At 41.4% G+C, this 27,189-nt stretch overlaps 1 protein-coding gene across 1 annotated transcript in view; it reads left to right on the top strand.

Moving 5' to 3' along the window:
* The window catches only part of LOC140464276 (voltage-dependent calcium channel gamma-3 subunit-like), a 33,314-nt gene that overhangs the window by 3,559 nt on the left and 2,566 nt on the right, over positions 1–27,189 (top strand). The window contains exon 2 of the mRNA XM_072559142.1: positions 18,982–19,061. Within this exon, the coding sequence (XP_072415243.1) occupies positions 18,982–19,061 (80 nt within the window). The remainder of the gene's footprint in view (positions 1–18,981; positions 19,062–27,189) is intronic.

Raw genomic sequence — 27,189 nt, 5'->3', positions numbered from 1 at the left:
GGAAAGTTACAGAAAGAGAAGGGTAAAACTAGAGGCCATCAAGGTATGATAGTAACCCAAAGAGTGGATAGAATGTGGAACTCACTACCGCAGGACTGGTTGAATCGAGTTACTTAAATGTACTTGTGGGGAAATTATATAATCAAATGAGTGAGATGGAAATGAAGGGTTATGATGATACATTTAAATTAGAAAACACGGTGGGGGGGGGGCTCAAGTGGAGCATAAACACCAAAATCGATTAGTTGGACTAATTTTGTCCCATGTACCCATCTCATTCTTTTGAGCATTATTTAATTTTATTCGCGCTCTCTTCAAGGTTTTAAACATTTACTAAATTCCTCCTTAACCTTCTCCATTCTGCCCCTCCAGTCTGTCCATGTAAATATAATCCCTAACCCCTGGATTCATTCCAGTAAACACTCTCTGTAAAGCCTTCACATTCTTCCTGAAAAGTGGTGGCCAGAATCGGACACAATAGTCCAGATGGGGCTCCACAAGTGGTTTCCATGGGTTGAGCATAATTTCCTGGGTTTTGTTTGGTTAAGGAATAAATATTAGCCCAGGGAAAATCCCTTGCTTTTCTTTTGTTGGGAGAAATTTTGGGTATGACATGAGTTAACATGGATTAATCTGACATCAATCTCAAACTGGAATTAGAATGAAGTAGTGAATTTTAGTTCGCTAAGTAAGCAATAATCATTGAAATCATTTAATATTCATTTTTCATTTATTCTTCTTCAAGAAAAGTGCTCAGGTTAAAAAGAAAAATAATCTCACCCACGCAGACTAAGGATTCTGATATAGCAGAGAGACAGAATTTTGTGAAATGTGACATGATTGAACTAGTACTGACCTCGAGGCCTTGTTTGGAGCTGGAATGTGAGGATGACCCTATACAACACCAAGACAAGCACTTCAATAGACAAAGTGATGAGATTTCAGTCAAGATGGGAATGAATCACAGGTTTCAGAAAGCAGGTGAGATGGTATATGAGAAGGTAGGGAGCGGTGAGACTGTGGAACAGGCACCCTGCCACTTTCAGAATGTGTGAAAACATAAGTTCCATGTCTTGAACAGATCATTTTGGAATTTGAATAAGATACTGTCAATTTGACTTACATGCATACATTTTTGATGAATTCTCATTGAGTTAGAGTACCAATTTGATATTCTCTCTGGATGTCCTCCACAATGCCATTAGGGAGGATATTCCAGGGTTTTGACCCAGCAACAGTGAAGGTCCAGTAATATTTTCCAAGTCAGGATGGTGAGAGGCTTAGAGGGAAACTTGCAGGTTCTGGTGTGCCCATGTATCTGCTGCCTTTGTCCTTCTAGGTGGAAGGGGTCATTGGTTTGGAAGGTGCTGTCGAAAGATCTTTGGTGAATTGCTGCAGTGCATTATGTAGATATTACGCACTGCTGCTACTGAGTGTCAGTGGTGGAGGGAGTAGATGCTTGTGGATGTACTGCCAGTCAAGTGGGCTACTTTGTCTTGGATGGTGTCAAGCTTAGAGTCATAGAGTAATAGAGATGTACAGCATGGAAACAAACCCTTTAGTCCAATTCATCCATGCTGACCAGATATCCCAACCGCACCTGACCCATATCCCTCCAAACCCTTCCTATTCATATACCCATCCAGATGCCTTTTAAATGTTGCAATTGTACCAGCCTCCACCACTTCCTCTGGCAGCTCATTCCATACACGTACCACCCTCTATGTGTGTGAAAAAGTTGCCCCTTTGTTCTCTTTTATATCTTTCCCCTTTCACCTAAACCAATGCCCTCTAGTTCTGGATTCCCCCACCCCAGGGAAAAGACCTTGTCTATCCTATCCATGCCCCTCATAATTTTGTAAACCTTTGTTAGATCCCCCTCAGCCTCTGACGTTCCAGGGAAAACAGCCCCAGCCTGTTCAATCTCTCCCCATAGCTCAAATCCCCCAACCCTGGCAACATCCTTATAAATCTTTTCTGAACCCTTTCAAGTTTTACAACATCTTTCCGATAGGAAGGAGACCAGAATTGCAAGCAATATTCCAACAGTGGCCTAACCAATGTTCTGTACAGCTGCAACATGACCTCCCAACTCCTGTACTCAATACTCTGACCAATAAAGGAAAGCATACCAAACACCTTCTTCACTATCCTATCTTTCTGCGAGTCCATTTTCAAGGAGCTATGAACCTGCACTCAAAGGTCTCTTTGTTCAGCAACATTCCCTAGGACCAGAAACAAGTGTGTAAGCCCTGCTAAAATTTGCTTTCCCAAAAAGTAGCACCTCACATTTATCTAAATTAAACTCCATCTGCCACTTCTCAGCCTATTGGCCCATCTGATCAAGATCCTGTTGTAATCTGAGGTAACCTTCTTCACTGTCCATCACACCTCCAATTTTGGTGTCATCTGCAAACATACTAACTATACCTTTTATGCTCACATTCAAAAAGAACTGGACCCAGCACCGATCCTTGTGGCACTCCACTGGTCACAGGCCTCCAGTCTGAAAAACAACCCTCCACCACCACCCTGTCTTCTACGCTTGAGCCATTTCTGTATCCAAATGGCTAGTTTTCCCTGTATTCCATGAGATCTAACCTTGCTAGCCTGTCTCCCATGGGGAACTTTGTCAAATGCCTTACTGAAGTCCATATAGATCACGTCCACCGTTCTGCCCTCATCAATCATCTTTGTCACTTCTTCAAAAAACTCAATCAAGTTTGTGAGACATGATTTCCCACACAAAAAGCCATGTTGACTATCCTTAATCAGTCCTTGCCTTTCCAAATACATGTACATCCTGTCCCTCAGGATTCCCTCCAACAACTTGCCCACCACCGAGGTCAGGCTCACTGGTCTATAGTTCCCTGGCTTGTCCTTACCACCCTTCTTAAACAGTGGTATCACGTTAGCCAACCTCCAGTCTTCCGGCACCTCACCTGTGACTATCGATGAAGCTAATATCTCAATAAGAGGCCCAGCAATCACTTCTCTAGCTTCACACAGAGTTCTCGGGTACACCTGATCAGATCCTGGGGATTTATTCACTTTTATGCGTTTCAAGACATCCAGCACTTCCTCCTCTGTAATCTGGACATTTTGCAAGATGTCAGCATCTATTTTCCTACATTCTAAATCTTCCATATCCTTTTCCACAGTAAATACTGATGCAAAATACTTGTTTAGTATCTCCCCCATCTCCTACGGCTCCACACAAAGGCCGCCTTGCTGATCTTTGAGGGGCCCTATTCACTCCCTAGTTACCCTTCTGTCCTTAATGTATTTGTAAAAACCCTTTGGATTCTTCTTAACTCTATTTTGCCAAAGCTATCTCATGTCCTCTTTTTGACCTCCTGATTTCCCTCTTAAGTATACTCCTACTGCCTTTATACTCTTCTAGGGATTCACTCGATCTATCCTGTCTATACCTGATATATGCTTCCTTTTTTATCTTAACCAAAACCTCAATTTCTTTAGTCATCCAGCATTCCTTATACCTATCAGCCTTTCCTTTCACCCTAGCAGGAATATACTTTCTCTGGATTCTCGTTATCTCATTTCTGAAGACTTCCCATTTTCCAGCTGTCCCTTTATCTGCGAACATCTGCCTCCAATCAGCTTTCGAAAGTTCTTGCCTACTACCGTCAAAATTGGTCTTTCTCCAATTTAGAACTTCAACTTTTAGATCTGGTCTGTCCTTTTCCATCATTATTTTAAAATGAATAAAATTATGGTCGCTGGCCCCAAAGTGCTCTCCCACTGACACCTCAGTCACCCAAGAGTAGCCTTATTTCCCAAGAGTAGGTCAAGTTTTGCACCTTCTCTGGTAAGCACATCCACACACTGAATCAGAAAATTGTCTTGTACACACTTAACAAATTTCTCTCCATCTAAACCCTTAACACTACGGCAGTCCCAGTCTATGTTTGGAAGGTTAAAATCCCCTACCATAATCACCCTATTATTCTTACAGATAGCTGAGATCTCCTTAAAAATTTATTGCTCAATTTCCCTCTGACTATTGGGGGTCTATAATACAATCCCAATAAGGTGATCATCCCTTTCTTATTTCTCAGTTCCACCCAAATAACTTTCCCGGATGTATTTCCGGGAATATCCTCCCTCAGTACAGCTGTAATGAGTGTTGTTGGAGCTGCACACAATCAGGCAAGTGGGGAGTATTCCCTCACACTCCTGACTTGTGCCTTGTCTGTGGACAGGCTTTGGAGGATCAGGAGGTCACTGTAGTATTCCTAGTCTCTGACCTGCTTTTCTGGCCACTGTTTATGTGGCAAGTCCAGTTGAGTTTCTGGTCAGTGGTAACTCCCAGGATGTTACAATGGGGGAGTCAGTGATGGGAACACCATTAAATATCAGGGGATAATGGATTGTCTCTTATTGGAGATGGTCTTTGCCTGGCATTTATGTGGCATGAACATTCCTTGCCATTTGTCAGCCCAAGCTTGGGTACTATCCAGATCTTGTTGCATTTGAACATGGACTGCTTGAGTATCTGAGATGTCATGAATGGTGCTGAACACTGTGCAATCATCGGCAAACATCTCCACTTCTGACCTTATGATTGATGGAAGGTCATTGATGATGCAGCTGAAGATGTTTGCACTGAGGACACTACCCTGAGGAACTCCTGCAGAAATGTTCTGGACCTGAGATGACTGACCCTCCACAACCAGAACCATCTTCTTTTGTGTCAGGTATGACACGAACCAGCAGAGTGTTTGCCCCCGATCCCCATTGATTCTGGTTTTGCTAGAGTTCCTTGATGCCACACTTAGTCAAATGCGGCTTTGATGTTAAGGGCGGTCACACCTTTGCTGAATCAGTCCTGCCAGAAAGACAACATTTGAAGCCTGACTGTTCAGGTAAGGTTGCTATAGTCTCAACAGACCATAGGCTGCTCTCTTATTAGAGAGAGAGAGAGACCTGAAAGGCACTGTGCCTAAGGTGAGGGGAGAGGTTGGGAAGGAGAGTCCTTCACGGTAACCTCAGCTGGTGCAGGAATGAAATCCATGCAGTTGACCTCATAAAGCATCTGTCCAGGTATTTTTGTTCTGGTTGCCCTGGAGTCTCCTCCTGATGTCCTCCTGAAGGATGCCAGGGCCTCATGTATCTCCATCCCCACTGCGTCTCAGTTGTGAGCATTGGAAGATGAGTCAGAACCCCATTGGTTGAGTCGGACCTGTCAGTTGATATCCAGCATTGGAGAAGGTGCAGGACCTGGTCAGTGTGACCATCTCAAGCTCGAAGGCAGTGGACAGGAAAGTTACAGCTCCAGGGGGCAGTAGGAAAGGAGCACATTGCCAGGACCCCTGGGACAATGTTGGACAGCTGCAGTGGGAGAGCAGAGAGGGTAGGATGAACTTTCAAAGCTGTTTCAGTTTTAGAAATATCAATTTGATATTAATTTATTCAGTATTTTATTCTGTAAACCAAGATGGTGCTGGAATGTGACAATATTATCCACTTTTCACTGTACCTAGGTACAAGTGACGATATGAAATCAACCTAAATTTAAATCTAGCCAAGTGAGCTCACTGACATCCAAGCCTGACTGTAGGTATTTATTAGAACTCAATTTCAATCCTCAGGAACCTACACCAATATATTAACATATATGTCAGAAAGTAACCAGGTTGTGGAAGGTGTTAAGGTAGAAGGGTTCAAGGGAAACTTGGATATATTTTTGGAGAGCGAAGGGATTGGTGGATCATAGGAGTGCACAGTTTAGGCAGCTCTCTGAGAAGGCGACAGACCTGTTTGGATTGTTTATCTTTTTCAATATTTCCCTGGTCCTTTTACTAATCCGACCACCACCTTTCTGAAAGCAACTGAAACTTTGATGAGTTAGTGGAATGATCATTGAAAGGAGTTACACCACATTTGACAAATGGAACACCACGGTTCCCTTTTGAACCGGCTGCACATCTCAGAAATCCCAAGCATGTCGTTTCAATGTGCAGCTCAAATTCAAACATAGCCAATAAAATTAATCGTTACCTTGTAAAGGTTTGATCTTTGCACTTCCAGCACAATTGCTTTGGGAATAAATAAAGAGCATAAGATAGTGTGCAAAGACTCTTTCTAAACAGCCTTTCACTGAAGATCTTTTAGCAGCTTGAGGGAAGGATGCTCTGCCATGAGCTGCCCACAGAACCGAGGCAGGCAGATGCCATTCTGATGCAGATCAGCCTTGAGCTGATTTGTTTGATAAGACAGCAGTATAGAGGTATAAAGTATAAAAGAGTTAGCTCTAATCCATTACAAATTATTGATTAAATTACAGTAAGAACATTGGATACCGTTGAGTTTTTAGGGCAAAGGAGCAAATGTACTAATCCCAGCACTGAGAATCTTGATGATGAGGAGACATCAGAGAAAGTGGGGCTTTTCTCATCAGGCTCTGTATAATAAGAGAAAATCTGACAGAGATGTTCCAGATTGTAATGATTTTTTTTCCCCTGTTAAACATATCAAAACCTCTTTCCACTAGTTTGTGAGACTTGCTTGCTTGTGATTCATGGTCTACTTAATTGATAATCTTAAAATTAAAGCATTTCATTTATGATAAATGTTAGTATTAGAAAAATACTTTATTGATAAAAATACAGCAAAAGCCTTTGCTGCAGAAGTAAAATTATGTATTGTAAATATCAGCAAAACAAGAACTGAATCATCATCATTTGGAGATGCATCCCTGAGTCGTCTGGTGAGATACACTGTAATTACTCCCCTGTATCTCTTCCGATCTGTCTCTATTGATATTGTTCACCATAGATACCAATCTCTCTACTGGATGGCCCAATTCATTCTGTTTCAATCCATCAACACTGACCCATCTGAAGTACTGGATGTGTATTGTACACAGGGGAGGATCAGCACCAATTCAATGAGCAGTGTGTTCCTCAGTTGGCGTGGCCCTCTTTAAATAGCTGAGGGTATACATTCATAACTGACTGACCCCAAGATATTTTGTTCCCATTTCAGTTTAACATTGAGAAATGCCTTGCTTATTCTTTTGATCCATAGTTTACAGCTTTCAAAATATAATCTGGGTGTCACCCAAAATCTATTTTTGTTTACATTTATTCATAGGATGAGGGCGGTGGTGAGCTGCCTTCTTGAACCACTGCAATCCTTGGGATTTCGGAACACACAGTGCTGTTGGGAAGGGAGTACCAGAATTTTGTCTAGTAACATTGCCTAGGAGGTTTAGGGTGAGAGGGGAAAGATATAAAAGAGACCTAAGGGGTAACTTTTTCACGCAGAGGGTGGTACATGTATGGAATGAGCTGCCAGAGGAAGTGGTGGAGGCTGGTACAATTGTAACATTTAAGAGTCATTTGGATGGGTATATGAATAGGAAGGGTTTGGAGGGATATGGGCTTGGTGCTGGCAGGTGGGACTAGATTGGGTTGGGATATTTGGTCGGCATGGACGGGTTGGACCAAAGGGTCTGTTTCCATGCTGTACATCTCTATGACTCTGTGACTCTATAACTGCTGTCAAAGATGCTGTGTAGCTTGGAGGGGAACTTGCAAGTAGTATTCACATGCATCTGCTTCCCTTGCACTTTGAGGTGGGCAGAAAGATGCTGTTGAGGAATGTTAGTGATTTATTGCAGTGCATCTTGTAGATGGTACACACTGCTGCCATTGTGCCTCGATAATGAAGGAACTACAAGTTGAAGGTGGTGGATGAGTTTCCATCAAGTGGGCTGCTTTGTTCTGGATGGTATCAAGCTTCTTGAATGTTGTTGTAAATGCACTCAGCCAGGCCAGTGGGGACTATTCCATCACATTCCTGACTTGTGCCTTGTAGGTGGTGGAGAGACATAGGGGAGGTGAGTTACTCATTGCAGAATTCCTAGCCTCTTCCTGACACACTTAGTTATCCCTTTTATTCCTTTGAAATTTGGTGCTCCACTTATCATGGACTTTGACCCTTCAGCTGGGTTTCAAATTAGGTAAAAACAATGACTGCAGATGCTGGAAACCAGATTCTGGATTAGTGGTGCTGGAAGAGCACAGCAGTTCAGGCAGCATCCGAGGAGCAGTAAAATCGACATTTCGGGCAAAAGCCCTTCTTCATCAGGTTTCAAATTAACCAGGAATCAGTGGACACAAGCTTATCACGCAAGGAAACAGGAAGCAGCTACGTTATCTTAAATACTGCAGATAGTGGAAGGCTGTAATGAAAAGTTAAAATGCTGGAAATACCAACAGGCCAGACAGCCTCTATGAAGAGAGTAACAGAGTTAGCATTTCAAGTCAATGACCTTGTCATTAGAGCCATTTCTGATGAAAGGTCACTGACTGGAAAATTAACTTAGATTTTCTCTTAACAGACTCTGCTGGGCTGGCTGTATGTTACCAGTATTTTACATGTTTATTTCTTATATTGTATCTATATCAGGTAGTTACTGCAAATCAGATACCATCACGAGTTGTTACAAAGACCAACATTGCAGGAGTCTCTGATTGTGCATCAGAGATCCCCAGATGATGTTGCTTGTACTCACATTACAGGATTCAGTGACTGTAAATAAATACAGGCAAGCTTTGTGGCTGAGTCACTTGGCTCAGTGTTGTCTAATGTCATAAAGCTGTAGCCTTGAGCCCGACTCCCAATGTTTGGAAAAATGTGTTAACTCACTGGTGGTTAACGTACTAGGGTAATGGGTTTGAGTGAGAGAGTTAAAGGACCAGAGAGATGGTCTTTGATGGATTGTTCGCTCTTTCGTTATCCTTAACTGTTCTCAAGCTCTATACAGAAGAGAAATCTCAATTCAGGCATTTAAGAATATTATAATTAATCTCTTTGTCAGCCCCTCACCAGCTCACCTCTGTCAACACTGCTTCCTGATAGCCTGATACTGGAAGATTACAACTGACTGAGCAGAGTCCTTTAGTTGTTGTTCCTTTGCGATCAATTGACCAGTCGGTGTATTGAAAGATCTGGAGCACTTCTTCATCTGCCGCCAGCGATAAAAACGAGAACTGTTATTGAATATTCCATCACAGTTGGCAAAAGGCATTACTTTAATGAAAGTCACAAAGTTAGTCAACTAAATTTGCCACTGAAATTGGTCGATTAATGTAATCATTATTGAACGCTTAATATTATTGTCAGCTGGTGAGTCACACACATTGGGTTGTGTGTGTGGCCTGAGGTTTTATTAAATGAATTGAGTCCATCCCTATGATAATAAAAGCAGGTCATGAATCACTAACTGCCTGAGACCCAGACTCGCCAAAGACACAACAGCACGCAGTCACTCTTTCTGTGAGAATGCTTCTGTTTAAAAGAACAGATCCCAGCAGACTCTCTGATAAAGTCAAATCTGTCAGTCTCTCCCCACTAAGATAAGAATTAAAAACATATTAAATTCATTCATACTGACTTCTACATCGGTTTGGTTCACAAAACAGCTTTTTTATTTTGACCGGACTCTCAGGCTGATACGAGTGAAAGGTTAGGAGGGGAAACAAGGAGAGTGAGTTTTATTCCATTTTGAGAAGAGTTGGGAAGATCAGTATATATTGCTCATCACTCCTTGCCCTGAGTAGATGGCTTGCTGGATTGTTCCAGAGGGCAGTCAGGAGTTAATAACATTTGTGTAGGAATGGAGTCACATAAAGGGCTGGATTGGGTAAAGTTTCGATCGGGAATTAATGATCAGAAGGTGCCAAATGTGGGTTTGCTAGGCAATTGGCTGAGGAGAAAGGAACATCTGTGTAAACTGCTGATCAGCTCCATCAATTACCAGAGAATATAAAGATTGCTAAAGATCTTTCGCAAACAGAGTTCCAAAAAAATCCCAAAGCCTTTTATTCATATAGAAGGAGCAAGAGGGTAACTGGAGAAAGGATTGGCCTACTCAAGGAGGAAAGTTATGCATGGAGTCAGAGAAAATGGGTGAGATTCTTAACGAGTACTTTGCATTCGAGAGGGACATGACGGATATTGTGGTTAGGGATAGATGTTTGATTATTCTAGGTCAAGGTGGCATAAGGAGGGAGGAAGTGTTGGTATTCTAAAAAGCATTAAGGTAGACAAGTCCCCAGGCCCAGATGGGATCTATCCAAGTTACTGAGGGAAGTGAGATAGGAAATAGCTTAACAGATATCTTTGCAGCATCACTGAACATGGGTGAGGTCCCGGAGGACTGGAGAATTGCTAACATTGTCCCCTTGTTTAAGAAGGGTAGCAGGGATAATCCAGGTAATTATAGACCGGTGAGCCTGTCATCAGTGGTAGGGAAGCTGCTGGAGAAAATATTGAGGGATAGGATCTATATACATTTGGAAGAAAATGGACTTATCAGTGATAGGCAACATGGTTTTGTGCAAGAAAGGTCATGTCTTACTGGGATTCTTTGTAAGTCAAGATGGAGGACGGGAAAATTTTCTGGCTGTAAGAGCTGCTCCTTCTTTTGAGGTATTTTAGGTGTTGGAGGTGATTTCCTCGAATTCCAGGAGCAGCAATTACTGTGTTATATGCTGTTGCATTGTTTTGGAACTTTGGAAAAAAATGTCAAAACAACAGCAGTTTAAAAGGGAGAAGAGCAGACAAAGGAAGCACCTGGTGAGGACAGTGCAGGAGAGAGAGAGAGAGAACCTGCACGGTTACCGCCTTTGCTGTTTGAATTCATGTATCACTGGACATCGGAGTGCATCTGGGAAAATTAACATACAGTGAAACTCACAACTAATCTTGGAGGAACTGTTGGGCAAAGTTCACAGCACAGAATCAGATTAGTTCATTGTTGTTTTAAGTCTGTCCATGAAAAAGGCTGCAGTAGTGAGTACAGTGGATTCTTTCTTGATTGTATATTTTTGGAGATAAGTCTCTTGATTAAACTTGAAATATAAGCCATAGCTATTAATTTAACCTGGGGCAGTGTTTGTAGAGGAATAAGATGGTGTTATTTTCTGGGTCTGTAGATTGTGAAGGAGCAAAAATGGCCTTTGCAGTGATATGTACTTCTTGTCAGATGTGGGAGTTTAAAGAGAGTTTAAGGGTTACTGCAGATTATATCTGCCATAAATGCTGTTGGATGCAAATCTTATCAGATTGAATGGATCGGTTGGAGAGACAGACAGAAGCTATGAGGAATTTACAACAGCAACAGTATGTGATAGATGGCAGTTATAGGAAGGGGGGAAAGTCTCAGATACAGTCACATAGATGGGTTAACTCCAGGAAGGGTAAGAGAGGTAGGCAGTTAGTGCAGGAGTCTTTTGTCGCTATACCCATTTCAAACAGGTTTGCTGTTTTGGAAAATGTAGGGGTGATGGATTCTCAGGGGAACATAGCACAAACAGCCAAGTTTCTGGTACTGACACTGGCTCTAATGCAACGAGGGGTATGTCAGCTTCCAAGAGATCAATTGTGTTAGGGGAATCTGTAGTCAGAGGTACAGACAGACGTTTCTGTGGCCAGCAGAGAAAAAGCAGAATGGTGTGTTGTTTCCCTGGTGCCAGGATCAAGGATGTCTCAGAGAGGGTGCAGAATGTTCTCATGGGGGGACAGGGGCCAGCAAGAAGTCATCCACATTGGAACCAACGACATTGGAAGGGAAAAGGTTGAGATTCTGAAGGGAGATTACAGAGAGTTAGGCAGAAATTTAAAAAGGAGGTCCTCAAGGGTAGTAATATCTGGATTACTCCCAGTGCTACAAGCTAGTGAGGGCAGGAATAGGCGGATAGAGCAGATGAATGCATGGCTGAGGAGCTGGTGTATGGGAGAAGGATTCACAATTTTGGATCATTAGAATCTCTTTTGGGATAGAAGTGACCTGTACAAAAAGGACAGATTGCACCTAAATTGGAAGGGGACTAATATACTGGCAGGGAAATTTGCTAGAACTGCTTGGGAGGATTTAAACTAGTAAGGTGGGAGGGTGGGGGGGTGGGGGGGGGGGGGGTGGGACCCAGGGAGATAGTGAGGAAAGAGATCGATCTGAGGTGGGTACAGATGAGAACAGAAGAGAGTCAAACAGTCAGGGCAGGCAGGGACAAGGTAGGACTAATAAATTAAACTGCATTTAATTCAATGCAAGGGGCCTAACGGGGAAGGCAGATTAACTCAGGGCATGGTTAGGAACATGGGACTGGGATATCATAGCAATTACAGAAACATGGCTCAGGGATGGGCAGGACTGGCAGCTTAATGTTCCAGGATACAAATGCTACAGGAAGGATAGAAAGGGAGGCAAGAGAGGAGGGGGAGTGGCATTTTTCATAAGGGATAGCATTACAGCTGTGCTGAGGGAGGATATTCCCGGAAATACATCCAGGGAAGTTATTTGGGTGGAACTGAGAAATAAGAAAGGGATAATCGCCTTACTGGGATTGTATTATAGATTCCCCAATAGTCAGAGGGAAATGGAGAAACAAACTTGTAAGGAGATCTCAGCTATCTGTAAGAATAATAGAGTAGTTATGGTACGGGGATTTCAACTTTCCAAACATCGACTGGGACTGCCATAGTGTTAAAGTGTTAGACGGTGAGGAATTTCTTAAGTGTGTACAAGACAATTTTCTGATTCAGTATGTGGATGTACTTATGAGAGAAGGTGCAAAACTTGACCTACTCTTGGGAAATAAGGCAGGGCAGGTGACTGAGGTGTCAGTGGGGGAGCACTTTGGGGCCAGCGACCATAATTCTATTCGTTTTAAAATAGTGATGGAAAAGGATAGACCAGATCTAAAAGTTGAAGTTCTAAATTGGAGAAAGGCCAATTTTGACAGTATTAGGCAAGAACTTTCAAAAGCTGATTGGGGGCAGATGTTCGCAGATAAAGGGACAGCTGGAAAATGGGAATCCTTCAGGAATGAGATAACAAGAATCCAGAGAAAATATATTTCTGTCAGGGTGAAAGGAAAGGCTGGTAGGTATAGGGAATGCCGGATGACTAAAGAAATTGAGGGTTTGGTTAAGAAAAAGAAGGAAGCATATGTCAGGTATAGACAGGATAGGTCACGTGAATCCTTAGAAGAGTATAAAGTAAGTAGGAGAATACTTAAGAGGGAAATCAGGAGGGCAAAACGGGGACATGAGATAGTTTTGGCAAATAGAATTAAGGAGAATCCAAAGGGTTTTTACAAATACATTAAGGACAAAAGGGTGACTAGGGACAGAATAGGGCCCCTCAAAGATCAGCAAGACGGCCTTTGTGTGGAGTCACAGAAAATGGGGGAGATACTAAATGTATATTTTGCATCAGTGTTTACTGTGGAAAAGGATATGGAAGATATAGACTGTAGGGAAGTAGATGGTGACATCTAGCAAAATGTCCAGATTTCAGAGGAGGAAGTGCTGGATGTCTTGAAATGGTTAAAGATGGATAAATCCCCAGGACCTGATCAGGTGTACCCGAGAACTCTGTGGGAAGCTAGAGAAGTGATTGCTGGGCCTCTTACTGAGATATTTGTATCATCGATAGTCACAGGTGAGGTGCCGGAAGGCTGGAGGTTGGCAAATGTGGTGCCACCGTTTAAAAAGGGCGGTAAAGACAAGCCAGGGAACTATAGACCGGTGAGCCTGACCTCGGTGGTAGGCAAGTTGTTGGAGGGAATCCTGGGGGACAGGATGTTCATGTATTTGGAAAGGCAAAGACTGATTCGGGATAGTCAACATGGCTTTGTGTGTGGGAAATCATGTCTCACTATCTTGATTGAGTTTTTTGAAGAAGTAACAAAGAAGATTGATGAGGGCAGAGCAGTAGATGTGATCTATATGGACTTCAGTAAGACGTTCGAAAAGGTTCCCCATGGGAGGCTAATTAGCAAGGTTAGATCTCATGGAATACAGGGAGAACTAGCCATTTGGATACAGAACTGGCTCAGAGATAGAAGACAGAGGGTGGTGGTGGAGGGTTGTTTTTCAGACTGGAGGCCTGTGACCAGTGGAGTGCCACAAGGATCAGTGCTGGGTCCTCTACTTTTTGTCACTTACATAAAAGATTTGGTTGTGAGCATAAGAGGTACAGTTAGTAAGTTTGCAGATGACACCAAAATTGGAGGTGTAGTGGACAGCGAAGAGGGTTACCTCAGATTACAACAGGATCTGGACCAGATGGGCCAATGGGCTGAGAAGTGGCAGATGGAGTTTAATTCAGATAAATGCGAGGTGCTGCATTTTGGGAAAGCAAATCTTAGCAGGACTTATACACTTAATGGTAAGGTCCTAGGGAGTGTTGCTGAACAAAGAGACCTTGGAGTACAGGTTCATAGCTCCTTGAAAGTGGAGTCGCAAGTAGATAGGATAGTGAAGAAGGTGTTTGGTATGCTCTCCTTTATTGGTCAGAGTATTGAGTACAGGAGTTGGGAGGTCATGTTGCGGCTGTACAGGACATTAGTTAGGCTGCTGTTGGAATATTGCGTGCAATTCTGGTCTCCTTCCTCTCAGAAAGATGTTGTGAAACTTGAAAGGGTTCAGAAAAGATTTACAAAGATGTTGCCAGGGTTGGAGGATCTGAGCTATTGGGAGAGGCTGAACAGGCTGGGACTGTTTTCCCTGGAGCGTCGGAGACTGAGGGGTGACCTTATAGAGGTTTACAAAATTATGAGGGGCATGGATTGGATAAATAGACAAAGTCTTCTCCCTGGGGTTGGGGAGTCCAGAACTAGAGGGCATAGGTTTAGGGTGAGAGGGGAAAGCTATAAAAGAGACCTAAGGGGCAACCTTTTCATGCAGAGGGTGGTACGTGTATGGAATGAGCTGCCAGAGGAAGTGGTGGAGGCTGGTACAATTGCAACATTTAAGAGGCATTTGGATGGGTATATGAATAGGAAGGGTTTGGAGGGATATGGGCCGGGTGTTGGCAGGTGGGACTAGATTGGGTTGGATATCTGGTCGGCATGGATGGGTTGGACTGAAGGGTCTGTTTCCATGCTGTCCACCTCTATGACTCTATGAGATCCTTAGAAAATAAGCAACAGGTTTAGATCGACGATCTGGATCAGCACAGGCTTGGAGGGCCGAAAGGCCTGTTCCTGTGCTGTAATTTTCTTTTTCTTCGTTCTGACATCAGCATTCTAACATGACAAGGGTTTGGGAGCGAATACTCAATGCCTGTTCTGAAAGTATGCCAATCCTCGACACTAAAAAAAATGAGTTGAATTGCAGTCACCATGAAAGTGATCCTCCAGCAAAGGTAAATGTAGGGGAATGGGTGTGGGTGGGTTGCGTTTCGGCGGGTCGGTGTGGACTTGTTGGGCCGAAGGGCCTGTTTCCACACTGTAAGTAATCTAATCTAATCTAAACTGCACGAATGCCCTTTCCTAATTGAAGTGGCTCAGGGGTAGCCTGCATCACCTATGACATGATGCTAACTAACTCCAGTAAAAATTCAAAGTTATCTGAGTTCTGTGATATGGAATATTTACTGTTCTTGGATCCAAATACATTTCTATCCAAAGTTCAACTCCCAGGAAAAAAAACGCTCCTGTTCAGCTAATCGATGATTTGTAAACTCACCCACAAATTACTTCTCAACTCACCTTACAAACAGCACCTGTTTTGTCCAGAGATCATTAAATCACCATAAATTAAAAAGGCCCAACTTTGCGAATATTTAAAACCAAGAACAGTAGTGAAATTCTCACAGTGTGTGTCTGGCACTTGCAATCACAAATACGTAGAAAATTTACAGCACAAAAAAGTCATTTGACTCATTGTGCCCAGTGCAGAAAGCAGTGGAGCCACCAGCCTAATCAAACTTGCCAGCTTTTGGTCTGTAACTGTGCAGCTACGGCATTTAAATTGCAAATCAAATTACTTTTTAAATGTTGAGGGTTCCTCCCTTAACCACCCTTTAAGGCAGAATGTTCCAAATTCGCACCATCTTCTGGGGGAAAATATTTCTCCTCAAACTCCTCTCTCGTTCTCCTGTAATTTTCTTAATATCTATGCCAGTTATTAATCTTCCTGCTAAATAAAATAGTCCCTTTCTATGCAGTCTGTCCAGGCACTTACTATTTCATTTCACTCAATCAAATCTCCCCCAGCCTTCTATGTTCCAAAGAAACCCCAGCTGATTCAATCTCTCCTCCTAACTAAAATTCTCTGTTCCTAGCAACAACCTTGTGTAAGTCTCTGGACTTTCTTTATAATATGATCACATCCTTCTGCAATGGAATGACCAGTATGCTGTCCTCTGGCTGCAGTTTAACTGGAGTTTCATACATTTCTATGTCTCCACATTAATTTTCTATATGTCAGCCAAAAAAAATGCTATATTCTCTAATCATATATAATACAGATAGAACCCATTTATCCTGTTCAGTCCAAACTCCTATTTCATTCTCGTAATCCTGTAAAAATTTATTTTCTTCAAATACCTTTCCTTTAGAAATCATTGATCTCCTTTCCTTCCATCCCCCTTAAGGGCAGTGAGTTTCAGATCATTATTGTTTGCTGAGTAAAACATTTCTTCCTATTGGCTCTGCATCACTAGCCCAAAATCATAATGCTATGACCTTGTGTCTTGTACCTTCAGCCAATGGGAACAGCTTTTCCTTGTCTACCTTACCTGACCCTCCTGTTGTAATCCCACATACCTTTATCAAATTTATTTCAAATTTATTATCAAACCAAGTTCTCCAACCTATTCCTGTGGCTTAAATCTCCCACTACTGAAACTATGTGGGTAACTTTCCTCGGCACCCTTTCAAAGACCCTCATACTGCATGGCTTATTAGTGGCTTCATCCAACTGCCTTGTTACCTTTGTACGAGTGTGCAGTATTGTAACTTCCATTGCTTGGTTTTTTTCCCCTTCAAATGAATGACCTATTGCTTTCCTGAACAAACTTTGTTTGACATTTTTTTGCCCAGTTGACTAGTTCATGATATCTTCCTGAGACTCTGAAACAATTTCCCTTCGTTAGATCTAAGTCAGTAACGTATACTCTGAACAGTAAAGAAACCAGCATTGAGCCTGCACAGCTCCCCTAGAAAATAACCTTCCAGTTACAAATTCACTTGTCAACCATTACTGATTGCTTCCTATTACTCAGCAAATATTTTATCATTCCTTCATGGATCTCATGAGTCAGTAACCGAGTGTACGTTGTGGGATCTTGTCAAAAGCCTTGTTGTGTATGCTACAACAAATCCATGTTGACTGCCCTTGATTAATCTATGCCTTTGGAAGTGATAATTTATGCTGTCTTTCTGAGGTTTTTCCAATAATTGACCCACCAGCAAGGTTAGACTGACTGGAGTATGGAGTCCTATGGCTCATATTAGTAAGCTAAAAATCAACAAATTTAAACAGTCAGGTATTCAGCTTCCAAAAAGATACTGCATACGGCAGTCATTAAATAAATTACCCTTATTTTACTCTTTCAATTGTTTAATTAATGAAGTGAATACTAAGGACTCTTGTGGTGTAGTGGTAGTGTCGCTACATCTGAGTCAGAAGGCCTGGATTTCAAAATAAAGAACTGTGGATGCTTGAAATCCGAAACAACAAAAAAAGAAATTGCGGCAAAATCTCAGCCGGTCTGGCAGCATCTGTGGAGAGAAAGCAGAATTCACGTTTCGGGTCCAGTGACCCTTTTTCAGAACTGATAGGAGCTAGGAAAAGGTTGCTTTATGCAGAAAATAGATGGGAGAGGGGTTAGGAGTAAATGATAGGTGGAAATAGAGCCCAGGAAAGAGAAAAATAGTTGTACTGACAAAGAAGTGGATAAAGATAAACCTGGGAGAATAAATAGCTACTAATGGGGACTATAGTAGCTGACAGTGGGTTGTGTTTAATGGCAGGCCATGTGATGACAAGGCCTTGTGTGTGGGGGTGAGGGGAAAGCATGGGGAAAGATGTTTAAGCCCTAAATTTGTTGAACTTGAATTCAGTGCAGAATACTGCAGAGTTCCCGAATAGTAAATGAAGTGCTATTGTCCTAGCTTTTGTTGAGATTCACTGGAGCCTGGATTCAAATCCCACCTGCTCAAGAGGTGTGTGATAACATCCCTGAACAGGTTAATCAGGAAAATATCTGAAGTAAATAGTAAGGGACAACTGGGGTTTTCAAGGCTGAGATTGATAGATTTTGATAGTCTATACCTGCTTTAGTCTTTTTTTCTTTTATGAATAACAGCCTCAGGAAGCCTGGAGTATTTTTCCTATCACCATGCTGCAAATAAGCTTAAATCACACTTCCTTTATTGGTTTTCAAACAAAGATGCTATCTGTTGATGTTACAAAACAAGAAGATGACATAAACATTAGACTATAAGCAGCTGAAGTCAGATGCAAATTACATTTACAGATTGATGGTGTCTGTAAAGAAAATGGAGAATGAAACTTCATTATATATTATATTCAGTATAAAATATTGCCAATGTTCGTGATTAATCAATAAACATTTTGCTCAGAACTAAAACACCTGGCCAACGCACTAATAGGAGGTTACTAAGAGGGAGTGAAACTATCCAAGTAACAAAGAGCATAAGAGAGGAGAGGGGAGGAAAGAGAATTAGGACAGGAAGCGAGGTGGGAAGAGAAGTTCATAGGTTAATGGAGGAACAGAATGGAGAGAGAGAAAATTAGGAAACAAGGAGACCATGAAGGAATTGTGAAAGGCAGAGCATAAGAAAATGGAGAGTTGAAGACAAAAGCGAACAAAACATACAGAGAAGAGAATGGGGAGTGATTGCAACTAGGAACTAACAAAGGAGCAGGATTAGCGCTGAAATGATGATTGCATTGCCTTCAGCTCCAGCTGCAGTTTTGAAAGAGGCCCTGGGCACTAATGGATCTGTGATAAGCAGTGAAAAGACTCTCTGCAAAGTCAAGATCAAGATGTGAGAAATGATACCAGACCACAGTTTAATTTCACTTTATTTTTCCAGTTTGAGACATTTTGATTTTGAAAAATGTTCTTCTGTATCTATTTTTACACATACTTAAGTGCTGGTTTCTAAAACGTGTGTTCCAAACAGGTACTTTCAAAGGAATCTGCAAAATAATTGATCACTTTCCAGAGGATGCAGATTATGAGCAGGACACTGCGGAATACTTATTACGTAAGTTCATAGAACAAACTTCATGCAGTTTGAATGGTTTTGTTTCATTATGTAAGGAATGTTTAAATTCGAGATACAAATAATCCCTGTGAACTAGTTATAAAGCCACGTACTTGATCTAACATTTTTTTAAGAAAAGGGCCAGAAAATACAAAATGAAAGTCCATTTGGATGAATCTCATTTGGATATTCAGAAAGCTGTAAGCAAAATTCCACATGAAAGACTTACAATTAATTTAAATTCCCTGGTACTGTATCTATCGGTTAATTAATTTTTAAAAATGTAAAGTATTCAAAATTAAGAAGTTTAAGGTGACACATTTTGATAGGAAGAACATTGAGAGACAATAGAAAACAAGGGGGTACAATTTGAAGGGTATGCAGGAGCAGAAGGACCTGAGTGTATTTGTGCCCAGATTATTGAAGGTGGCAGGAAACATAGAGAGGACAATAAGTGAAGCAAACAGTATCCATGGCTTTATTAACAGGTACATAGAGTACAAGAGTTAGGTGATGATGTCGAAATTGTAAAATACACTTGTTAGATCTCAGCTGGAGTACTTTGTATAATTCTGAATGCCATATTATTAGAAGGAAAGCATCCATCGGAATAAGTGTAGAAGCAGTTTACAAGAATGGATCCAGGGTTGAGGAACAGTTACAAAGATAACTTGAAGAAGTTGAGACTATTTTCTTTGGAGAGAAAGGTGTTAGAATTCGGATAGATTGGACAGGGAGAAGCTGTCCCAAGTGTAAAGGGAGTGGGATCATCAAAAGCAGCAAGGCTGATGTGGAGATTTTCGCTCAGTAAATTGTCAGTGTTCAGAATGTGTAGCCTGGAAATTTGATGGAGGCACATCCAATTGAGGCATTCAAGAGATTTGAATAAAAATTGATGTGAAGGGTATGAGCAGAAAAACAGAAGATTAGCATGTGATAAGGATGCTCATTTGAAGAGCTGCTGCTGGTGGTGGTGGTGGTGTGATGGGCCAAATGGCTCCTGCTGTACCATCACAATTTTGTGATTCTGTAAAGGCAACAAGAGAAGACTAGAAAGGCATACAGTCAGATTATGACAGTGCTATTTGTTTCCCATTCTACTGGGGTTAATGCTTGAATCTGTGTGATGCTTTATGTAAATGATCTACACACTGAAACCAAATGTAATGCTAAATTTGTAGACAGAACCAACACGGTGATGGCAGTGAAGGGTGTGACTGAGGACATTGGTTGGATTTGAAACATGCAGATAAAAGGCAATTCAAAAGGACCAAACATTGTCTGAATAAAAATGCTACTTAAGTGTAAAATGAATGAAACAATACTCACATATAGAGCCCATGGACCAAAAAGAACAGCCATTGGGAAAAACTTGATTGTATCTGTTTTCAGGCATCGGGATGAGATTGATAATTCACCTGTACACAGTGCCACTGAGACAGGCAACAGGCAAACTTCACACAGCCTACATATTTCACACAGCCTGTACCCTTCACACAGCCTTTATCCTTCAGACTGCCTGTACACTTCATACTACTTGTACCTTTCACACTGCTTGTACCCTTTTCCCTGCCTGTCCCCTTCACACTGCTTGTACACTTCACACACTGCCTGTATACTTCATACAGCCTATACACTTCATACTGCCTGTACACTTCACATTGCCTGTACACTTAATACTGCCTGCACACTTTACACTGCCTGTACGCATCACATTTCTTGTACCCTTCATACAGCCTGGACACTTCACACTACCTGTATATGTCATACAGCCTGCAGTCTCCATTCAGCCTACACCCTATATACAGTCTACACTTCATAGTCCCTCCCCAGTTTACATACAGCATCTGCAATGTCATGGATTTTTAGCCCTCATTTCTTTGCACTATTAGGAATCCATTACTCTGTCACAGTAACAACCCTGCCCCAAATGTTTCTCTCTGGTGAGATAGAGGAAATGAAATCATCGAATAAAGGGCTGCTGTCACCTTCCTGATGCATAGTGATGAGCGAAATAAAAAATATTGCTTTGCCATTTTATCACCATCTGTAGAACAACAGAGATCATGGTGGTCACTGGCAGTATTGTCCTCATCCTGCTATGACGCTCTGGGCTATGTTGATGTAAGTTGCACATTTTAGTGGTTCACCCCTTGATGAATCTGGCAGAGGAGGGAGGAGAAATGCTCCTTGAAAACATTTTGGGGATGAGAAATCCTGTGGAGAGACCCCTCTTCCTCCTCCCTCTCTGAAGTTGGTACTCCATCTGCCTGTGGTTTTGCAACCCACCAGGACAGCAACCATCACCGCACAATTCTCAAAGAGTGGGTGCTGACTGAGCAGAAACCTCCCCATCATGATGCAGCAATATTCTCTTCAAAAATAAGTAATCAGCAAAACATCTCTGAGAACACACCACAATGTCCCCAAAAACATTGTCAGAGCAAAGCCAAGTCAGACACACTTCATTTGCAAGTCAGATGATTTACTCGAGTGTATGATCCCTTGACCAGAATGTTTAGACCACAGAAGGAACTGGAGCTTTGTGTCCAAATTGGCAGAATGTGTATCAAAGATATCCAAAGAGATTGTTTGATGGCAGAAACTACACACACACACACACACACACACAGCAAGCCCCACCAGAAGCAGTGCACCCTCATTAGCAGCAATTCAAGCTCCTAGTATGCCAACTCAAGGCATGTTTTAACACTGGATTTTTGACCTCCATTTCCAAATTTTGAAACAAGGAATTGGAATAAAATGGATTGTACAAGTACAACAACAACTTGAATTTAAGGGGATTGTGTTTACTGTATTTTTTTAAATTCATACACAGGAGAAGCTGGCAAATGGTATATCATGTTCACTACTGTAGGAACAATAGAAAAGTAGGATATTTCTAGGAAATGTTAGGATTCAAGGGACCTAGGTATCATTGTACATGAATTGCAGAAAGTCAATATGCAGGTATAGCAAGTAATTAGGAAAGCAAGTGGTATGTTTGCTCTTATTACAAAGAAATTCAAGTTAGATAATAAGATAATTAGAATTAAATTCAGGCAAGGTTCCTGTAGATTGGAAAATAACTAATATAATTCTTTTATTCAAAAAGGGAGAGAAGCAGAAAGCTGGAAACTTCTGGCCAATTAGCTTAACATTTATCATGGAGAAAATGTTAGACAGCATCATTAAACAGGTTATATCTGGACACATAGTCAAGTTCAAGGTAATCAGGCAGAGCCATTAAAGTTTTGTCAAAGGATAATCATGTTTAACTAATTTATTGGCGTTCTTATGCTAACAGATAAAGGGAACCAGTGAATGCATTGTACTTAGATTAGTGAACGTATGTGATAATATGCTACATGAAGTGTTATTGCAGAAATTAAAAGCTTTTTCATACAGAGGGTGGTACGTATGTGGAATGAGCTGCCAGAGAAAGTGGTGGAGGCTGGTACAACATTTAAGAGGCATTTGGATGTGTATATGAATAGGAAGGATTTGGAGGGAAATGGGCCAGGTGCTGATGGGTGGGACTAGATTGGGTTGGGATATCTGGTCAGCATGGACGGGTTGGACAGAAGGGTCTGTTTCCATGCTGTACATCTCTATGACTCTATGACTCATGGTGTAGGCAACAACATATTGTCATGGCTAAAGGATAGGCTGGCTAACAGGAAGCAAATAGGAATAAATGGCTCTTTTCAGGCTGGCAGGATGTCACAAGTGGTGTGTAACATGGGTCGGTGCTGGAGCCTCAACTCTTTACAATTTATATAAACAATTTGGATGAAGGAACCAAAGGTATGATTGCTGGATTTGCTGATGAAACAAAGATAGGTAGGGAAGTGAGTTGTGAAGCAGACATAGGAGCCTACAAAGAGATACAGATAGGTAAGAGAGTGGGCAAATATCTAACAAATGGACTACAAGGTGGGAAAGCGTGAGATTGTCCATTTTGGCAAAAAAAAGAATATTATCTAAATGGAGAGAAGTTGCAGAATTCTGGGTTGCAGAGAGATCTGGGGGTGTCCTTGTACATGAATCATAGAAGATTAGTTTGTAGGTATAGCAAGTAATAAGGAAAGCTAATAGAATGTTATGTTGTAGTGTGAGAGGAGTTGAATGCAGGAATAGAGAGATAATGCTTCAGTTACATAGGGCTTTGGTGAGACCACATCTGGAGTACTGTGTGTGATGGTCACTGTATTTATGGAAGGATGCTGCAGTGTTAGAAGCAGTTCAGAGAAGGATGACTATACTAATACTAATATGGAATGAGAGGATTGTCCTTAGAGGAAAGGCTAGACAGGCTAGGCCTGGATCCCCTGGAACTTAGATTCTGGATTAGTGGTGCTGGAAGAGCACAGCAGTTCAGGCAGCATCCAAATAGCTTCGAAATCCCCTGGAACTTACATGAGTCGGAGATGACTTATTTAAAACACATAAGATCCTGAGAGGATTTGACTGGGTGGATGTTGAAAAGATGTTTCCTCTAGTGGGAGAATCCAGAACTAGGTTTCACAGCTTAAAAATAAAGGGGCACCCATTTAAAACAGATGCAGAAACATTATTTTTCTCAGAAGATTGAGTCTTTTGCTTTCCCTTCCTCAGAAGCAATGTATCCAGAATCTTTAAGAGGTGGATAGATTTTTGAGTACTAAGGTGACGAAAGATTATCGGCGATACGCAGGAATGTGGGGTTGGGCTAAAATCAGATCAGCCATGATCTTATTGAAGAGTAGAGCAGGCTTGAAAAGCCAAATAGCCTACTCCTGTTCCTTGTTCAGATTAGAGTAAAGGAACCTAACTGTAATTATATAGGGATATGTTAGGCCCAGACCTGAACTTGTGTGTATAGCTTTGGTCTCCTTATTGAAGGAAGGATACACTTGCCTTGGGGAAAGTGCAACAAAGGTTACTCAGCTAATTCCTGGAATGATGAGGGATTGAGTAAACTAGGCCTAGATTCTCTAGAGGTATTCTCCTTTAAGCATAAAATTCTGAAAGGACTTGATAAGGTAAACAGTAGGAAAATAGTTCCACTGGCGTATAGGTCCACAATACGTAGTTGCAGTTTCAGAATAAAGGGTTGACCATTTAGGATTGAGGAGGCATTTCTTCACTCAAACGATTGTGAATGTTTGGAATTCTCTGCTATAATTTATCAGTGCGTAAGTATATTCGAACCAGGAATGGGTAGATTCTTGAAATCTAAAGCAATTTAGAACTTGAGAATAATTTGGCAAGGTGCATTTCAGACAGAAAATCAGTCTTGATTATTTTGAACAGCAAAGCAGGCTCCAGATGAATGGTATGCACTGATCATATTTCATGTCATTATTATGTCTTTGTCCAGTTTACTCCATATTACAGTTTAAATGGATTATGGCTTCATGGTCTTTGGAATTCTTGATTTTTAAATCAGATTCAAATTCATTTCAGATTCGAACCCAGGTCCCCGAGAACATGACCTGGGTCAGCGGATCAATCATCTGATGATGCTAGCAGTCAGTCATTGCCTTCCCTTAATTCATACTCCAGAAACTAATCAATCAAGTAACATAACTTCAACCTGAGTCTAAAATCATTCAACAATAAGTTTTGTTTATTTAATTCATGCTTATTCCTTTTGACATTTTTCTTTTAAAAGTCATAAGCCTTGAATTTGCATCATATGAAAATGGCTGTAAAACATAAATAGTTTGGCTGTTTTTTTTAGCAGATGCATTGATTGATTGATCTGTTTATTTTAAATTCCTACGGCAATCTTCACAGTGTCACTTCAAGGCCATACATTCCTGTTCTAGTGCTGATTGACAGACAATCTTAAAATTGATCATACTCTGCTCTCTAGTCCCCAGAGGTTCTATTCTATCTAAATTATACATGCTGTCTTTTCCATTTCATCTTTTTTTGTGTTGCTCTGAGCTGACACCATCCATAATCAGGGGTCCAGTTGGAGGTCAGCCATCACTAGATTAATGCCTCTGCTACCTCCTTGATTCAATGTCCATATCAAGCTCAGGATTGGCACAACTGAAAGCATCTTCTTTGAACATTGTATAAATCATGCAATTTTGACACTGACCTCATGACCTACCCCAAATGATCGATCAGTCAGTTACACATTGAAGACCAACATTTCCCGTTTGATACTGATCTAAGATTTGAAACTCATATCTAGTTTCCCAGTAGGATTTCCTACTTTTACTTCCACATTGCCCACCCCTACCTCCCACTCAGTGCAGCGTTCACCTACAGGATCAACTACTCTCAACTGCTCATCACTAATTTCTCAAGCTCCCCCTCCTCTGCTTAAGCTACAACTTGCTTAGAGTCCCACCATATTCAGTCTATACTGCATTCAGTCTGACTTCCCATCCCCTCCAACCTGATTTCCAATACATTTGAGTCAAAATATTTGTGTTCTTCTTAAAAAGAACTCTTCATAGTCTTGTTCCTCTCTACCCTGCAACTTTCTGAAGCTCTATTTGTCAGCCTTTGCCCTTAAACTTGACCTCCCATAACTCCCTGATCAAAGCTTTAGTGGGCTAAGAAGAGCAGCCAACTCTTTCTTAACAAGTCATTTTGCTACCTCTTCCTGCCTAAGGCCTCCTCAAACCCTTTTACACTGATCACACCTTTTTCTCCTAAATCGTTTTATTTCCATGTAGACCATTCACAGGTGGCTTTCTTGCCATTGAATGGGAAGACAATGACAAAACCCCAGCCAAAGAACCATGTTCACTATTTAGGCTGCCATTATAGTGCAGCATGCACAATTGACAGTTAATGCATTCTTATTGGTGCAGTCTTTGGCTGGAATGTTAAATAGAGACACACCACTTTCTCAGCTCAATGTAAATGATTCCATGGTGCTATTATAAGATGAGCAGGAAGAATTTTCCTTAATTGATACCACCATAGCCGATTAAATGGTGATTCATATTATTTACGATGTGGAGGTGCAGTTGGACTGGAGTGAACAAGGTCGGAAGTCAGACAGCATCAGGTTATAGTCCAACAGGTTTAGTTGAAATAACAAGCTTTTGGAGCGCCACCCCTTTGTCAGGTGAAGGTGACTACAACTTGGTGTCATCTGACCTCTGACCTATTATGTATGGAACCTTGCTGTGCACTTGAGTACAAATTTCAAAATGAATGAATTAGCTATATAACACTGTCAGAGAAGCTGAGGACATGAACAGCATCTATTGAATTGGTAGTTCTTTCCTTCTCTTCACCCAGTGTGAAATGTTTTGATATTTTTCATTGAGCTTAAAGATGAGCATATATCAATCTGAGATGGAGAGGTTATTGAGATAGAAGGAATAAGGGGATATTGTGATTCAGTGGGAAAGTAAATGTGAGGCCAAGAGTCTTACTGAATGGCAGCGCATGTTCAAGGTGCTGTAGCTCACTTCTGTTCTTAGTTCTTGTCATCTTATAAATGCAAGTTTTCCTACGACAGAAATTAGGATCAATTATGGCTTTTCCTCATGGATTAGTAAACACAGTGTGACATTATTATTGATTCTGATGTGCGACATATATTAGGTGCAAAAGTCAGTTGTGGTGTAGGAAGAGCCATATTGTGGAGAGATTTTCTTCAATAAGGACCAAATGTTTATACAGATTGTCTGGCAGGCGATGTTGGTGAAGCCAGACAATGGGAGATGGAATAGAGAGCAAACAATAGTGATATGGGCAGTTTGTAGTGTATGTTTGAGGGGTGTTGGAGGTTAGTTGGAGTAGATAAGCCTGTAGAGGAAGACAATGCAGATGAGAGTATTAGGACTAAAAGAGTGAGGAAGTTGAAAATAAATGGCCTTGCAAGGAAACTGAACAGATTGTGATCATGCATAATAACAATATTATTTTCTGCACATCCCTCTCTTACCTCTGTCCCAATGGTTTGTTTCCCTTGTCCGAACTCTGCCAGACATTCTTCTATCGGTCCCTAACAGTAAACCTTATGCACGTGCTTGAAATTGCAAATACATTTTGTGAAAAGTGCACTAATCGTGTATCAATATGTGGAACTCTGAAAGGAATGTATAAGGCCTAATCTCTGTGATTAATACAGCCTGCCTCTGGCTCACACTCTCCTCAAACAAAGCTC

Source organism: Chiloscyllium punctatum, chromosome 40, assembly GCF_047496795.1.
Source record: "Chiloscyllium punctatum isolate Juve2018m chromosome 40, sChiPun1.3, whole genome shotgun sequence".
NCBI classification, from domain to species: Eukaryota; Metazoa; Chordata; class Chondrichthyes; order Orectolobiformes; family Hemiscylliidae; genus Chiloscyllium; species Chiloscyllium punctatum.
Note: the sequence above shows the minus strand (reverse complement) of the source record. Positions and strands in the feature narration are given on the sequence as shown.